Raw genomic sequence first — 19,084 nt, forward strand, 5'->3', positions numbered from 1 at the left:
GCAGGTGACAGGACCCGCAAGCTTATTAAAATCAATTTGCGAACTAAGTGCTGGATGTTGTGAAACCTTCTAAATTTGACCCTCTCGAAAGCTGATAAAATACTTAATTTTTCATGTGTAGACCCACAAGGAACCTGACTCCTTTTCTCACATTTTCAGAAATGATAGTGGGGAAAAAAATCTTCAGAATTATGCAGAATCTATTAAAATGTAAAACATGTAAAAGGAAGAATTTTGTGACAGGCATTCAAATCCTGTGGAAATATGTGGTCACGTATTCTGTGCATGGCCACAAAATGACTCCATCCGTAGCAGAGTACAGTGCATAACTTTGGTTAGCTTATTTTAGTTTTAATTGAGACAATGCACAGAAAGACAGAGATAGAGAGAGCGAGGAGTTGAAGAGAGAGAAGGAGAGATTCAGAGAAAGCCTCGACTTTTTAAGCCATTATCACCACACTAAGCACAGACAAACACTTTGCAGCGTACGCATACACATGAATGTGTAATCACAAACTCCTCAACTCTACATGCATTCTCACTTAATTGGAAATGTCGGATCAATGCTTTCTGATTACCAGGCTTCACAAGATAGTTTGTTTCTGGCTTACGGCAGTGGATTTTATCCTTCTCTTTTTTCTTCTTTAAAGACTAACCTCTCTCTCTCTGCCTCCCTCAGCTCACTCGCAGGCCCAGCTGTAACCATGGCTATACTCATCCATCTGTAATCAGCTGTTAATTCATTAAGAGGACAGAGCTGTGAATTCATCAGCTCTCCGTTGTGTCTCTCACCCACCAGCTAAAAGGGGCGGAGAATGAGATGTGAACAAATTCATCAACACTGTCATTTGCTTGGGGTCTTAAAAAGCCTTTGAATCCCTTTGATATTTGCAAACAGTACCCCAGACAACACATCCTACTAATTTCAAAAGCTCAGGGAGAAAGCACACAAGCGAGCTGGCCTCACTGCAGATAAAAAAATAAAATTAATTCTAAGAGCAATTTTTACACCCAGTTGAACACAGTTAGGCAGCTGCCAAACCATAGGCCTGCTCAGATGGATCAATAGAGGAATTTCGTCCTAGTTCCACGGCCATGGCAGAGCGCTCAGAAGCCGGAGAGCTCTTTCAACTCCTGCTCGAATTAAACATTATTTTTTAATACCAGTCTCTCTTATTTTATATGTTGAGGAAATTCAAAGCTTGGTTAGTTTTTTTTTTTTTTTGTCTTTTCAGTAAGAGGGCAGGGAGTGAACAGATAAAACAGATTGTCTGTCTAATACAGTCCTTAGTAGCATCATTTTAAGAGTGAATTATAAACAGAGCCATCTACCCATTGTAGCCTATAAATAGTGATGCAAAAAAACAATCCTGGAGGGAGCTCTGCAAGTCTTGTGCACACTTCAGAGCTTTGTCATCTCTCCTCAGAATCCCATTATATATCAGGTCCTTAAAGCAATTTGAAGCTGAGCTCCATGCATGCCTTCCAGCCAGGAGCTATAGGGACAGAGATATTAACTCTGAAAATGGAGGTTTAAGAAGAAAAAAGGTGTCCACTTGGGAGTGGATACTGAGGATTAATTTCTCAAGTGCTTTTCTCTCTCCCCTTCTCCTCCCTCTCTCCTTTTCCCTCCATTCTTCCCTCCATCTCCTCATCATGGCTCCGCCTGACTCTCCCACTGTCACTCAATATTTTCAAAACAAGGACTTTCAGAACACCACACAAATGAAATGCAAACACAAATGCTTGCAGAGTGATTGAAGAGTACATCTCTCTGGGAAAATGCCTTATTGCGGAGATAGAACCATCTGATCCACCCAGATTGAATTGTAATATTCAAAAAACTTGACACTTGCGCTCCAGCGATTTGGCTGCACCTTCTAATGTTGTAAAAGAGACCCGTGTTATTATTTTATGGTATGCAGTGAAGGATCTGCACTCTCCTCCCAGGAAGTCACATTTTTCACATTGCGAATTGCAGGTATATACCTCTGATATGTTATGAAATGGGTTTTTCTCCTCTGCCTTAAAAGAATCGGCAGATGTCTCGGGTGCCCTCTGATATGAAAAATTCAATTTAAGAGGATGAGAGGGAGAATGGCGGCCTGGCCTATTTTCATTCTCTCACACGAAGGGATATGAGAATGATGTTCTATTTTGAGGGGGGAAATGATGCCAATCGAACTGCAGAGAAATTCCTTCATAATTCAGTTCAGTTTCCTCGGAATCCCAATGGCAGGATACAGTTCCTAAGAGGTGGGGTGGGAGACAGACAGAGAAATGGAGAGATAGAGGGAGTGACAGATGCCAGGTGAAGGTAGGGTGGAGAGAAAGATAGAAAGGTGAAATTTAGAGGGTGTGAAGGAACTGGGATGAGGGAAAGTTTAGAATTTAGATGTGTGATAGTGTGAAAAGTGAAGGTGAGATGGAAAGGTGTTATAAGGAGTGTAGATTAGAGTGTTTGTTTCGCATCTCGTCCTGTTGATGGACAGGAGGCCGAAGACTTTGAAAGGTTACAGGTTCACAGCTAGGTCAGCCATGACAGCCATTGTGATCTTACAAGTACATGCCAAAACTGGATTGCAGATTCGGCTACTGTGTCTTTTCCTAGAAGTAGACTGGACAGCTGCGCAAGCCACTATAAATGTTAATTGTCTTGAGCTCAACATAATCATTAATCAAATTATCCAGATACAGGGAAAGATGGGTAATATGCCCTTCTTAAATGAATAGTTCCCTCAAAAATGAAATTTATGTGATCATTTTCTCACCCTCATGTTGTTTAGATATAATTTAGGTATGAAACATTTGCTCATTTAGTTGTCCCAGCACAACATTGAAAATCATGTAAAAGGGTCACCTCTCCCCATGGAAAAAAAAAAAAAAACAACACTATAAGACCTTATGACGGCAGTTACAGATATTATAGTATAATTATATAGCATTTCTCATAGCTCCTTGTCTTTGCCTTCAGAGAGTAGGTATGTACGAGACTAGTCGGCTAGTTGACTAAACGGTACTGATGCTGCTTGTCGACACTGGAATTACTTGTCGGTCATTATTTTTCTCCATTAAACTGTTAAAAAAAATTGTTACATTTATGTTTGGCTTTATATTTTTTATATGCGCTTAAATTACCATGTTAATGTTACATTTCAAATATAATTAATAAAACGGTTATTAAAAAAAGAGCTATGGGAATCATTTCAGTGGTGGTGCGGGAAGCAGAGTTCCGACACGTTGGCTTGCAATTCATAAATGCATGTATTTAAATCTGCGCAAGTTATTTTCACGTGGAGCTGGCTTTTTCAATTGCATCTCAGGTGAGTCAGGTCCCTTCTTTCACCAGACCATGATGACATAAATTTTGCTCATCAAAAAAGTATGCTCTGAGTAAGTAGCCTAGAAAATGACTATTTTAGCCTAGCTATGCCAATTTTGTATTATTATTATAATTATTTATAGTTATATTTCCCTGCTGATCAAGAAGGCTATTTTCAATGATGTGCCAACTGCTTAACTGGTTAAACTATCTTTTATTCTGTGTGCGTGTCATGTTTAGAACAGTAAATTTAGTTTATTGTACGTTTCTTATAGGCCTATTTTTTTCTGTCCTAGCTACATTTTTCTTAACATCATAACTGTTATTGGTCTACATTCTTAACTGAACAGCTGTCATATAAGATCATCGGCTAATGCACGTTGTGAAATATGCACAACTTTTCATCGCATTTTTTGTCTCTAATATTTGGCTTACCTGTTAATTATTTCCAACAATTTCCTGACTGTTTTAAAATTTTAATTGGTGAATATAATTTAGAACAGCCTATTAGAGTTGCTCTATTGGTCCTGCACTATTCATTCAATTGTTTTTAATAAATATGTGTTCTCTAATTTTGATTCAGTGAATGTGTGTTATGTTCAGTATTGAATGTACAATGATCATAATGCAAGGCAAACACGTTGCAGATTAATGCCACTTTTCAGCAGAATTTAGTTTCAGATTTTGCTGTCTAAATAGATTAAGTATTTTAAAAGAGTCGAATAAACATACAATGTTTTTTTTACTGTTTTCTCAGGGTTTCATACTTTTTAACTAGTCGACTAGTCAACTCCAAAATTTACATTTAAACATCAGTGAAATTAGTCATTCCACACATCCCTATTAGAGAGCAGCTCTCATTCTTTGAATCTGAATCCACGACAAACAAGCAAAACTGCTGTTCTTCACAGTGAAACTGCAGTCTTCTCCTCCTGAGTCGTTACCTAGTTACAGTAATAAACAGCTGCTGCTGGTTTTCATGTTGGTATTCATTCTGAAAATGAAAACACCGCAGTTCAGACCCAAATAATAGAATGTGAACAGAAATATGGGGGAGGGGTGTGAAATTGAACTCGGGAATGGACCAAGCAACTAAAACAACAGCCTTAGTATAGTGTTCATCAGAGCCCTCGTTAGTGGGGTAAAAGGTGGTGACAATTCTAGGGGCCCACAGCCCAAGGGGGATGTCACAAGTTGTGGTGGAGAGGATGAAGGAGAGGCGAGAGAGGTGATGTATCTATATGCAGGCTTTAATGAAGATGAAGGCATAAGACAATGTGGCGTGCCATAAACAAAATCATCAAACTAACACAAGCTTTACACGGACAAGAACTGACAAAGAATGAACAACACAGGAGGGTATTTATACACAACAGAACTAATGAGGGGATGGCAGACAGGTGAAGACGATGAGGAACAGCTGGTAGTGATAAGGGCAGTGCACTATGGAAATGGAGTCTGGGGGAAACTTCAAAATAAGAGTCCATGGAAACAAGAGGGAGATAGAACGTGACATTACCCCCCCCCCCTTTGCACCTAAAGATGGAGAGGGCAGGAGAAGTCAGGAGGTTTGGGGGCGGCCTCAGGGCTGGGACAGAGTCAGGAGGCCTTGGGGGCGACCACAGAGCAGGGTCAGGAGGCCTGGGAGACTGAGTCATGAGGGACGGGGCCAAGAAAGGTAGAGCCATGGAAAGCTCAAGGGACGGAGTCAAAGGAGGCGGAGCCATAGAAGGTGGAGCCAGGGGAGGCAGAGACAGGGGAGACACTGGGGGCAGAGCCATGGAAGGCGGAGCCGTGGAAGACTCTGGGGGCAGAGCCATGGAAGGCGGAGCCGTGAGAGGCTCGAGGGGCAGAACTGAGGATCCTAGTGTCTGGAGCGTAGCCGAAGGCTCGAAGGACCAGGGCGGAGCCGGAGGCTCGGAGGAACGAGGCGGAGCTTGGGGATCGGAGGAAAGAGGTTGAGCCGGTGGGACTGAGGACCAAGGCAGAGCCAGAGGGAAGGAGGTCCCTGGGTGGAGCCGAAGGTGGAGCCAGGTGACCGACTGACCAAGGCGGAGCTGGAGGGATGAGGGACCCCGGTGACACCGATAGGCTGACAGCCCACAGTGGAGATGAGGGGATGTAGAGTGGAGGTGATGAAGAGGGATCGAAGGGCCAAGGCAGAGTCCAGGGTTTGGAGGGCCAAGGCGGAGTCGGAGAGTCGATGGATCCCCTTGTCTGTGGAATCAACTGGGCCGATGGTCGGGCCAGTGACTTGAGGGGAACCAGCTGAACAGAGGGAAGAGGAGGAGGAGCGAATGTCTTAAGTGTAGCCAGCGGAAGAGGAAGGGATAAGTCACAGGATAGAATCAGGGTGTCCAATATGCTGGCTGGAAGCAGCAGAGGGTGAAGGGTAGTCAGGGTGGGGATCAGGGTGGGAATAACGTCCAGGTCTACCAACTTGGCGAGAGCTGGGTCTGGGACAGATGGGGCAACGGGCTCTGATTCTGGGACGGACGAGGCTACATGCTCTGGGATGGTCATGGCTGCAGGCTCTGATTCTGGGACGGTCAAGGCTACAGGCTCTGGTTCTGGGACAGTAACTGTGGCAGGCATGGGCACTGGCTCGTTAACCATGGAAGGCGACGAGGGAGGAGCTGTAGAATTTTATAATTAATTAATAATTGTATTTATTTATCACGTTATACATTTGCACATATACAGTGAAATTCTTTTTTTTCACATATCCCAGCTAAGCTGGGGTCAGAGTGCAGGGTCAGCCATGATACGGCGCCCCTAAAGTGTCCATTGTGGGAGGAGATTCAATATCCTCACCCTTCTTACCCACAGAGAATGGTGAGCCACTAAGTTTCAGAGCCTCCTCAACATAGTCACCAGAGCATGGTCATGAAACTCACGAACGTGATCCTCAACTGGACGCTCCCCCTGTTCGAGGATGACGATCTGTACAGCCGCTAGTTACATCCTTGTTGGTCAGTTCTTCTGTCACAAGTTGTGGTGGAGTGGATGATGAAGGAGAGGCAAGAGAGGCAATGTATCTATATGCAGGCTTTAATGAAGAAGATGAAGACATAAGACAATGTGGCATGCCATAAACAAACTCAACAAACTAACACAAGCTTTACACGGACAAGAACTGACAAAGGATGAACAACACAGGAGGGTATTTATACACAACAGAACTAATGAGGGGATGGCAGACAGGTGAGGATGATGAGGAACAGCTGGTAGTGATAAGGGCAGTGCATTATGAGAAATGGTGTCTGGGGGAAAACTTCAAAATAAGAGTCCATGGAAACAAGAGGAAGACAGAACGTGACAGTGGAGTTAAAACGCTATAGAGTTCAATCAAAACTACAATGTTACTCATCTCCCGTCCCTAAAAATTGTTTACTCCTGATGGTTTGCTTGCGCTAATATTAATTACCTCAGGATGACAAACAGCTGCGCGACCCCCAAAAAAATAAAAAATGCTAAGTCCCGCCCCAACCAGTGAACACAACCAACCAGAACATTGATGCTGTTTTGTTTTCCGCTATGGCGATTCTGCTTTGCGAGTCTGACGCAAAGTTAAATAAAGTATCGGAAATTACAGTAGGGATGTCAAACATGATGGGCCCTGATCAAATCTCGTCAAAATCCCATCTTGGCAAGGTATTAATGAAAACAAATTTGGTTTGTATAACGCGCAGAAAAAAAATCTGATGTGTGTCAAAACAAAGGATGCAGTAGGCTTTGTAAATACAGCATTACAGGCCTGCCACTGTCTGATATGTTTTTACTAAGACAAAAATATCGTCAAGAAAAAGAGAAAACTTTCTACCCTTGACTGGATAACTTTAGTAGCTTTAAGTACCAATATATTATTTACTTAATTTACTGAAATACTTGATACTGCTGTTAGACAATTGAAAGGCTTTTTATTCTATTGCTTGCATTTGTTTCTTTGTTCTTATTTTATTAATTACCATTTGTCTTGAATAATTACTTGAAAAAACTTGAAACAATGTTTACTTAAGAAGTTCCTGAAGGCTCAGTGCCATTGTTTTTATGTAATATTTATATAAACATTTATTTTTCTACATAAAAGTGTATACAAAAATATTGGGAATTACTTTTGGTGCTGAGAAGCATGAAATGTGACTGGCATTGGCAGGGCCAGGTTAAGCCTCCCTGGGGCCCTGGGCTAGCTCATGAATATTAATTAGGTCACGTGATCTACAGCTCTACACAGGTTAACCAACGTCACAAATTAATATTCATGAGCCATGCCCCTATTATTATTTTTTTTTTTACAGAGTTTGGTGGTGCCAGTGGTGTCAAAATTACACAATTCATATTAAAATTCATATTTGATCTCGTGTACCCGGGGCCCCCCCTAGTGGCGCTGCAGCCCATGTTGCCCATCGGGTTAACACGGAATACTGAAACATTTGTATTAATGAGAAGACCTCTTAGGATGGTTGATGATCAGCTGTATAATAAGTACAAGTAAAGATAGTGCTGTCTAGTACAGTTGGACATCAAAGACATTATAAGTGACTTGGTCATCAAAAAGTTCCAACATTAGGATTTTAGTTCAGCCCAGTTGTAATGAGATAGCCTTGTTATGGATGTAAAATCAATTGAAATATGTGCATTACTAATTTGAGTTAAAGTTTTAAATATTAGGACAAAAGTAGCAACTTATCACTTAAAAAATATCCAACAGTAGACAAACTTGGTAGTATTAAATGTTTGTCTACAGCCATGTGATATTTTGCATTTTATTAGAGCAATTTATATTCATTAATTTCATTATGATATTCTCATACCAGAAAACTGAATTTATTTTCTCATAACATGAAAAATTATGTAATATTTGATTTATGAAGTACTTCTACATCATAGTAGTACTCCATTGATAATGTCTTTCTTATTCGCTGATTTTAATTTATAAAAATCACTATAAAACAGCGTCTTTTTTACTGTATTACAGTAAAAAAACAAAAATGACTGTGTAATGTTAATGAGAATAGTCATTTAAAACAATGGAAATATGTCAAATGTCCGGATGCATTATGGTAATGAGAACTGGGGTAAATTGCGCTTAAAGGAATAGTTCACCCAAAAATGAAAATTTGCTGATAATTTACTCACCCTCAGGCCATCCAAGATGTATCTGAGTTTCTTTCTTCATCAAAACAGAATTTAAGACTTTTAGGATTTCATTTCAGGCCTCCTCCTCTAAACAATGCAAGTGAATGTACTCCATTTTTTGACGGTCCAAAATGCATATTTAGGGTGCATCAAAATAATCCACATGACTCCAGTCGACAAATAAAGTTCTTCTGAACCGAAACGATTGATTATTTTTAGAAACAAAATACTTATATAATTTTTAACTACAAATGTTCGCTACCATACATCTCTGACGCACGCTCATGAGAGAGATGATGTAAGCGCGTTGGTAAGGTCACGAGTCACGTGGAGGAGGAGTCAGGTAGCGTGTCATTGTTTACATTGTTTTTTTTTTTATTATTATTATTTGGAAATTATTTTTTATTTTATTTTATATTGCTTTTAAATTGTTTTGGACTGGTTTGGTTTGTGAACGGTGCTTAGTCTGTGCTCTGTGCAAGTTTCTATTGTAAACAATGATGCGCTTCGTGCCTCCCCCTCCACGTGACGCGTGACCTTACCAACATGCTTACGTCATTCCTCTCATGAGCACACATCACAGAGATGTACGGAAACGAACACTTGTAGTTAAAAAGTATATAAGTATTGTTTTGTTTCTCAAAATAATCAATCGTTTGCATTCAGAAGAACTTTATTTGTCGACTGGAGTCGTGTGGATTATTTTGATGCACCCTAAATATGCATTTTGGACCGTCAAAAAATGGAGTACATTCACTTGCATTGTTTAGAGGAGGAGGCCTGAAATGAAATCCTAAAAGTCTTAAATTCTGTTTTGATGAAGAAAGAAACTCAGATACATCTTGGATGACCTGAGGGTGAGTAAATTATCAGCAAATTTTCATTTTTGGGTAAATTGTAATGTCCTAATTATAGGCTTTATTTTCTTCAAGCAAAAAATAATGTCTATTTTTTATTGATTTGGGTCAACAATGACCAGGAGATTTTCTTGACAGGTTCTGTGAGAATCAACCTAATTTTCATTCATATAGTTAGAAAAGGCTTTATATACTGTATATATTCTCTACAGAACCTCAGGCATTCTAGATAATTGAGGTAAAGTATTTCTGTTTTTATTTGTTTTTAGCATATTTTTTTACTTTAAAACTAACTACTTGTACAGACTATTTGGTGTCTGCAAAGGTTTGTAGTGATGTGTTATGTGGCAGAAATTGGAGGTTGTTCTCTCAGCCGCTGTCACACGTTTAATTTAGAGATCTTTCCTGTCCTTCTGCACTCACACTGAGTAGGAGATGTAGTGTGAATCCTGGCGCTCTCGCTTGGTTAAAGTCGGTGGGTGAACTCTTGCTGCTCTAACTCTTTAGTTAAAGGGGATCACATCAAGCGTTCATGCTGCAGGGCTACGGGTGTGTGCGAGGTTCAATGAGCCGCTGCTTCAGAAGACATGTAGAGCAGAGGAAAAATGAGCTGCGCAAACAAACATGACAATGAAGAAGTGCACCTCTGAAGAGATGCAGCCAGCATAAAATCACAGAGAGCTGAGAAGGGGGGGGGCACATATGGATCCGTTCTTATTTTCCATCTGACTCTCACCTCCTCTTCTCTTTCCTCTTCCCTCTCCCAGAGTTGTTTCTCCTTTTTTTTGTAGGTGCAATAGCTTGGAGGCAAACAGTGTGACACAAGGGTCTTCAAAGAGTCCAGGCTTATCAAAGAGACACAGAGAGGGAGAATGAGAGAGGATGGTGGGGTGGGAGAACTCTGGCAGTGTGTTAGAGAGAGAAATGGAATGGAGGGGGTGGTCACGAAAGACATGAAACAAAAAGAAGAGCTTGTGATTGAAATGAGAGAAGGCAAGAGAAAGCTATTGTCAGACCTGTTTAGCATTTGCTAGTGGTTAATTGCACCGGCAAAAGCTCGGTAGAAACAAACCCCTCTGTGTCTGAGAGACATGAGAGCTTCTCCCTCAATGGTTATCTCTCTCGCTGCCTAGAAAGCCGCACTCTTAAAGCAGCCTGTTTAAAACTGGTACAGGGTTTGGGGGCTGCGGCAGCGCTGACACAGTAAAAGGCTGTATTGGTTGTTCGCAGCGTACAGGGGATCGAGCTGCCACTTCTAATGACAAATCTCATAGTTCATGCCATTTGGTATGACAGCATGCAGGAGTAGTGAGTTGAATGAATCGATGGTAGGGAAAGCTTGGGCCCAACACCCCGCCTGCAGCTTAAAGCACTCCATGTATCGGCTATCCAGTTTTGGAGTATTTCACCTCAAACCACACCTTGTGCGTGATGAATTGACAGATATCTGGCACTCCATTATCCGCTCCGAGGAATGACACCACAGCCATGCAAATGCCATCTTCTCCCTGTCTCTGTTTTTGAGATTTCTTCTTTAAACTGTATTGTTGACAGCTATACTGTAGCTGTGAGCTTTTATTTCTGTCAAGTGTAAAATGCTCTTGCATAGTCAATATCAGGGTTGGGGTAAGTTGCTCAGACAAAGGTATCCACTGCAGACTGCTAATTCTCTAAAATTGTAATCCAATGATTTTTAATGATTTCTTCCTGGAAAAAGTAATGACATTACTTATTATTTTACTTTAAAAGGAATATTCCAGGTTCAATTGAAGTTAAGGTCAATTGACAGCAGTTGTTGCGTAATGCTGATTACCACAAAAAATTATTTTGACACGTCCCTCCTTCTCCTTAAAAAAATAAATAAATAAATCGAGGTTACTGTGAGACACTTGTAATGGAAGTGAATTGGGCTAATTTTTAGAGGGTTTAAAAGGCAGACATGTGAAGCTTATACAGTAATTTTATAAAATCACTTACATTAATTCTTCATTAGCAGTAAAGTTGATTAAAATTTAATGTTTGCAGCAAACTACTAAATTACCAAGATTACAAATACTGCGTTATGTCGTCAAGGCAATGAAGTTGTAAAACCGGAAATAACTTTACACAGAAAACGTTAGTAAGCTATTTTATCACACTACAATCATGTTAACATGCATATTGTTATGTCTTGTGGCTATACTTTTAAAACAGTGAGTATTTTAACATTTACGGATTGGCCCCCATTCACTTCTATTGTAAGTGTCTCACAGCAACCCAGATTTTAACTTTTTTTTAAAGAAGGGGCAAGTCGAAAATAATTTTTATGGTAATCAGCGTTTTGCCACAAATGCTGTCGATTGAGCTGAAAAGGGATAGTTCACCCAAAAATGAAAATGATCTCATTTACTCACCCTCATGCCATCCCAGATGTGTATGACTTTCTTTCTTCTACAGACCACAAAGATTTTTAGAAGAATATCTCAGTTCTGTTAGTATATGCAATGCAAGAGAATTGATACCAAAACTTTGAAGCTCCAAAAAGCACAAAAAGGCAGTTTATAAGTAATCTATAAGACTCCAGTGATTTAATCTGTGTCTTCTGAAGTGATCCAGTCTGTTTTGGGTGAGGAAAAAAAAACAAACCTTTATGTGCTATTTGCCACCATTCACTTGCATTGTATGGACCTTTATTTGTGTTCTACAGAAGAAAGAAAGTCATACACATATTGGATGGTATGAGGGTGAGTATATAATGAGAGAATTTTCATTTTTGGGTCAACTTTAACTTGTACTTGTGCCTGTTGCAATTTTTCTTATCTTTTCTAATCTAAGCGCAGCCCCTTGTCAACTTTTATTACTACAACATTTTCTTCTAGTTTCTGAGTTTCTTGTTCCTGTTCAGGTTTCTTCAGGGCATTGTTGTCTATTTTCTTAAATATTGTTCACCTCTACTTTGTCCAGTCCTCTAAGTGGAGCATAATTGAACCTTGCCATGAGCCCAAGTTCAATTTTAACAGCCAGTCCCAGTAACCCTTCTACATTTTGCCATTTCTGTCCTGGAGACAGCAGATTACCAGTCACTTTCTCCAGTCCAGTCTCTCTACAGTCCCTCTCTCTAATCTCAGTTTCAGGTCCAAGACCCTCTCCAATTCAAGAGTCTCTGCTCAGTCCAAAACTCTCTCCAAGCCAAGACTCTCTGCCCAGTCCAAGTCTCTTTCTCCAATCCAAGACTCACTCTCCAATCAAGGTCCCTCTTCAATCCAAGGCTCTCTCTCCAGTCCAAGACTGAAACTCTCCCCCTCCATTACAACACCCTCTCTCAACAATCCAAGCCTCGCCTTGAAATGCAACTCCAGTTACCCAATTCGCAGTCATCAAAATCTGTCTGTTCTAATCATGGATAGCTTTAGTACAAGCATCAGTGCAGAACTTGTGCCGGCTAGAATGGAGGCTGCCAGAGCCAAGGCCTTGCTCCTTTATCTTGGCCCGGCCTCACTGCCATCACCCCACAGCCCCCACCCCCCATCCTGGCTCTACAGTGCTCCCCCTGGAGGGAGAGAAAGATAAAGCACTGAGTGCTGAGACAACCCCATCTGCAGAACTGCAGAGCTCCAGCATCCAGCGCTGAGGGGGAAAAAAACTGCTGATTCTTGAGCAATGCCTGTAGGAGCAGTTTAAGCAAGAGTCCATATTTAAACAACCAAATGCCTCTCTTAGGTTTTAATAGTAAGGCATCTGCCCTAAACCACAATTCCAGTTGCTGAGAATGCCATAACCCAGTGATGGTACCTGCGATGGCAATAATTAGTGATTAAAATATCATAACCATAATAATGCACTCTCCCTAATAAAACTGCATTTGAGGATTTTTCTTTTCAAAGTCCCTTACTGTATATCAAACGTGACAATTTGCTTACTACATGTTGGCCTAGTAATCACCACATCCCTTTAGAGTGATCAAGCAGCTCCATTTGCATTTTCTGCAAAGCATAATAAGAGCTTTTTACAAAAGATAAAACAATGCCTAAAACATGTGCCACCCGAAGAATGGTGAGCATGCGGTCCCTTGTACTTCAAAGGGTACAAATTAGTAAGAAAATTTAAAGAGGAAATGCGTTTTAAGTTACTGCCCCAAGACAAAATGCCCCACGGTTCTTCCTTCTGTATCTCTCTCTGTCTTTCAGACACACATTGTGCGAAAGCTTTGATAGACAACAGAGGGACTCAAGCTGTGCGTCCATGTTTGAGTTTGCTAAGGAAGTCAATGTAATTACTGCTGTGAGAATGTTCCCCTACGCACTCTAGTGCCTCACTAACCGTAAATACCAGGGCACAAGGGAGCACACGAAGAACAGTCCTACGATTTGTGAGCTTGAGAGAGTAAAGTGTGTGTACAAACTACAGATGTTTAGTGGAAGAGTGTGTCTGAATAATGAGATGTGTGAGAATGGGTATATGTATGTAAATGAGCGATATGTAGCACAATTAGCTACAAACATGTATGAATTTAGGGGCTTTTCACAGCAACCATGTTTTTTTTGTCCATTTGTGCTTTTTTTCTTTATAAACATTCGCTAGATTAATATCTTTGAACATTGCACCGCATCTCCATGTTTTTCAGCGTCTCATGTTTTTAGACATCACTTCAAGTTTAAAAGAACTTCAACTTTTTAAAACGCATCTTGAGATACCTGCATTGTTTTTTTTTTTGTGTTTTTTTTTTTGTGATATGGCAAATTGTTTTAGAGCAAGAACACACTCAGTCTTACAGTTTTTTTTTTTACAATCATTTTCACACAATTCTCAATACTGAGAACGCATTTTCAAAAATCTACATACAATCAGAACAACATCAGTCTATGAGTACTAAACTGTGGATCAGTTTTCATTGCTTTAACGCAAAATCCATTTTGTGACCACATCTATCAAAAATCATAAAATCTTTTGTCACACACTCTCAACAACCAGCAAAACTTTATGTAAAAGCAGCTTTTTTTTGCACTTGTTTGCATACTGTTGACAATACTGTTAATCTTCTGTTCAAAACCTTACACAAAACTAAATTTGACAGAATTTGCTTTATTTGTATAATAATAGGGTACTTACAGTTTTTCTCAGTTGATTTTATAAATTTCTCCAAATTATAATCAGTGCTCTCAAAACAATTCACACAGCGGACGAAACAGACACTCAGTTTTGCAAAACAATTTAATTTCACAGCATAATGAAGCAACATATTCTTTCCTGATAATGCATTTATTAAAACTAAATACTAACATCAAAACTATAGATGTGTTCTCTATTGAATTCACAGAAACAACACAGCAGATATCAATATGATGGCATTTGACAACCTGACATGTGCATTGAATTTTAGATCAGAGATGTATGTAGTATTTCGAGAAAATGAGGAAAATCAAGAAAAATGCACAATCTTGCTGTCATTACATTACTGGGTTTAATTTTAATTAATGCATAATTTATTGAGAGATTATTGAATGGGACTTTTACGAGAGCGGAAGTTCACACAGCTGCGCGCGCTGTCACAGACTGTCACTCAATCACTGCTGCAACATCAAACTCTTCAAAGTGAAACACTTTCTTCACTCCGCACAGTGAACAAATTACAGTTCCGTCATGCAATGTCTTCATGTAACACCAAGACAAGCTGATATTTCAAGATTAAAATCACAACTCCAACTTAAGGCAGCACGCTGAGGTAAGTTTTGGCTCTAAAACTAACGTGGGCTTTTCTGTGTGAATGTGATGGTCATTTTCATTCTGTAACTGGGCTCTTATGACATCAGTTTTTGTGTGTACATTTTTAAATCAGTGCAGCAACATATCAGTGCGCTTTGTCCCGCGTCCCACATGTCATGAGCAGTATTTACACATTTACCCCGCTTTTTTGCGGGGGTACTGGAAACTATCGCAGCTACTTCAGGCGGATTAACTATAAATCCATGTAAACATCCAAGTTAAGTGTAAATAAACGCCTTTTGCACAATGCACAATCTGTTTAGGACAATTACAAAGTGTTCAGATGGCTGTGTTAATTGTATTGAAAGCAGTGACCTGAGTTTAGAGAAATGCGTAAAATCGATTGAGAAAAACTGTAAATATATCCACAATCAAGATAAATAAATCAATAAAAAATAAAAAACAGCTGATTCCCATTTTAGCTGAAGACCTTACTGGGTGTTTTGTCTTCTATGCCATTGCCATCTTTACAAATAATATTTTTGAAATGGTTCCTTTTGCAATCACTTTGTAAAAAAAAAAAAAAAAAATCATTTTGAGCTTTTTTGTTATTTTGGAATTATTGTGCCACATGCACACATATGTGAAAGTATAGTAACACACACGGAACAAAATTGCAACATTTGAGATTCATTCCATATCGTTAGTGTAGAATGGAGTACATTCTACAGTGAAGTGCCTCACTTGCTTTGTAACAGAATATTGGTTTACATATATAAAAATCAAGCATACCTTAAGCCAAAATGAAATGTCTTGTAAAGATTCCTGTTGTTTGTGTTTATTAGGTCATGTGTTTTTGAATGACAAAGTATTTCTATTGGAAGAAACAGTTGAATTGATTTTGAGAGATGTAAGAAGTGTTGTGATGGTTGTAGGGCATTTTGGATGAAAGGTTAACTGTTGTGCTAATGTAAATGCTGGTAGAGATGACTGTGTGAAGAGTTTTGAAAATGTGTTCTCAGTATTGAGAAAAGTGTGAAAATGATTGTAAAAAACTGTAACAGCTACGAACAATGTTTGTACACGTGTTGCATTTCTGAACACTCTGGACATATATTTAGGTGGAAGTCAAGAAAAATAATGTACAAATAAATTGATAAATGAGCTTATAAATAAACATGCTGAATTAGAAAGAAAGAAGAAAATCTTACGAGTTTGGGATGGTAAAGTACGTAGCATTAATGGCTTCTCTATATGTTTTAAATGGCCTTGTTAATGGGCTTTTTATATGAACTGAAATTGCTCTATTAATGGCTCTAATTCCTGCTCTAAAATGGTTCTATTTGCCAGTCTGTGTGTGTGTGTGTGTGTGTGTGTGTGTGTGTGTGTGTGTGTGTGTTCGTGTTTGTGTGTGTGAGGGAGAGAGAGAGAGAGAGAGAGAGTATGTTTGTACGTGTGTTTGCAGCCTGGCACTATCGATCCTTTCCTGCAGTAGGTGAGATGTGAGCTCACACAGAATTTGGAATGAAGGCTTTTCTGTAGGATCTATGATTTCCAGTGTTTTATGAGCTCTGTGTCTCTGTATTTTAGCATTAGTGTTTGCCCTCACTGGCCTTGTGAAAAACAATATGGTCATCTAAGCAGTAATTTCAGAAGAGAATCGTATTTCTTTTTCCTCCTCTGCCAAGAGACACTCTAAGAAGTGATTCCTTCCTCACTGTATTCCCTCAATTTGAACAAAACGTTTCCTCATTAGCCGCCCCTCTGGAAATTACATATTGAAATGCCCGTCTGCTGAAGTGTGATATTACAGATTAAGTGGTCAATTAGCCTAGTTTTGGGGCCTAAAGTTATAATTAGATTGTTGTGACTGAAGGCCCTTCTTCTCTTCTCCATTCCAGCTCCCACATCGCAGAGTGACGTTCTCCACAGCAAATCCCATGCAAGATCAGCAGGACTCTTCCCAGCAGAGTTACTATGACAGTGGCTTGGAGGAGTCAGAGACCCCGAGCAGCAAGAGCTCTTCAGGGCCACGTATCGGCCCCCTCGCCCTGCCTGAGGACCACTATGAGCGAACCACCCCTGACGGCAGCATTGGCGAGATGGAACACCCAGAAACCGGTAGGAGCTTTAGTCAGCTTTAGTCTGTTAGATCTCAGTTGGCAGGGAGAGCTTTGTTGGATCCATTGGAAAGAGTTTTTTTTTTTTTTTTTGTCAACATTGCTTTGTTTTGGACAAAGCTAGATCTTTTCGTTCGGGGTCAAAAGCAAACTCAGCAGGGTTTTAGTCTCACCCATCAGCAAGCCCTCAATCACAACAGCAAATCATTCTTAATGACCCTCTCACACAAGTGTGCTAATTAAAAGTTCCAACTAATGGAGCATTTGGTCTCCAAATAAATCTGCACTTTGACGTCTGCCCAGACAAAACTGTGCTGATCGTAAACAGCTTCTTTGCTCTGGCCAAACTGCTCTCAGTGCAGCTGCCAGGGTCATAAAACAATAAGACGGAAAACAAAACCACCCTAAAAAAGAAAAGAAAATGCATAGACTAAGCAGGGTAGTCTAGCATCAGTTTCGTTCAGCCATTACTAAATTCCAGCAGAGATGTACTAGACGTTCTTTCTGTAATTAATTTATATCATCGTTATCATAAGCAGAAACATCCTTTCAGCAGCTGCCATTTTAAACCTTCTCCTTACAAATTTGGTTCAGTCTAATTTAATCTCCATTACCACGGCAACGCTTCCTTAATACCACTTCAACTTTTCACACCTATCTTTTCAGCTTTTATCTCCATTAGTGCTGTTGTGCTTAATTACCATGCTGATATCCCTCTGGACGTCTAGGTGAGCTCATGTTAACATTTTATCTGTGAAATATACCATAGTCTTCTCACGTCAATGTTTTAACATGTTCCGTGAAACACAACGTCCTGTTGATTCCACACAGGGAACCTGCACTGCATGTGGGCTGTGTCTGCCAGCCCCAGAGACATGCTTCTGATTCTAGAGGAACCATTTAGGAAGCGAAATGTCAGCCCTGTGTGTGACTGGCTCTGTGTTCGGCATTTAAAATCCAATGGCAAATGAACACATGACCTTCCGTTTGTACATTTGCATGTGTGTCTCATGTATGTGAGATTTGTATGCATGATTTTGCTATTGTCTTTGTACAATAAAACAAGAAACACAAGAATAGAAGGCCCTTTAAAGGGATAGTTTTCCCAAAAATGCAAATTCAGTCATTATTTACTCACCCTCATGTTATTTCAAAGCCGTATGACTTTCTTTCTAATGCAGAATGCAAAAAGAAATATTTTTATGAATTGTCTTTTCAATACAATTCAATACAAAAATGTACATTTTTGTGTCATATTCCAAGTCTCCTGAAGATATATGATATGTTTTGGTGAGAAACACAGATCACAAGTTCACAGTGGCTCGTGTTTTCACGATGGCATATTCTTTTTTGGGTTAACTATTAAGATTAGCTTGGCACAGACTGGCTTTTTTGTTGCCGGTGAGATGGCTGTGGTCACAGGGGTGCATTATGCAAATGAGAAGACCAAGGATTGTTGGCATCTTTGATTTGATCCAGTTTGATCTGAAAGTGAGTGAGGCTGACAGCTCAGCAGGCACCGCTGGGTGGGCACATACTCTGATCAGGCAGGGAGGGGAACTGTTAACCAGAGGTAGACCTAATTAAAATATGATTCTCACCTCAGGGAGATTACAGAGAAGTCCCTCATTGAGAAATGGAGGGGAAAATGAATTTAAAAAGGCAGTTGTCCCCCGTCTACACACCACACCCCCAAAGCTGTCTACTGCACAGCACTGGTTCCTGCCCCCTATTTATTTTTTGTTGTAGGATTTGAGTGACAGGTTGACAAGCAGGGCCGGTGGAGGATTTTGTTTCGCCGCCGTTAGGATGATTGACAGGTAAGGAAGGGGGTAAGAAAGGAGGGGCATTGTGAAGTGCTCGGTGTGTCACTCCGTTAAAGCTAGATGAAAAGCAATATGTGAACTTCACACACATCGTTCCTGTGTATCTGTGGCCCACAGCAGAAATTATACCATGGATCC

At 40.1% G+C, this 19,084-nt stretch overlaps 1 protein-coding gene across 2 annotated transcripts in view; it reads left to right on the forward strand.

Annotated features, from left to right (window-relative positions):
- Positions 1–19,084, forward strand: part of LOC127433007 (protocadherin-1-like) — a 304,687-nt gene that overhangs the window by 244,011 nt on the left and 41,592 nt on the right. For both annotated transcript variants that reach the window (XM_051684592.1, XM_051684590.1), the window contains exon 4: positions 16,902–17,121. In XM_051684592.1, the coding sequence (XP_051540552.1) occupies positions 16,902–17,121 (220 nt within the window). The remainder of the gene's footprint in view (positions 1–16,901; positions 17,122–19,084) is intronic.

The sequence above is a fragment of the Myxocyprinus asiaticus genome, chromosome 42 (assembly GCF_019703515.2).
Source record: "Myxocyprinus asiaticus isolate MX2 ecotype Aquarium Trade chromosome 42, UBuf_Myxa_2, whole genome shotgun sequence".
NCBI classification, from domain to species: Eukaryota; Metazoa; Chordata; class Actinopteri; order Cypriniformes; family Catostomidae; genus Myxocyprinus; species Myxocyprinus asiaticus.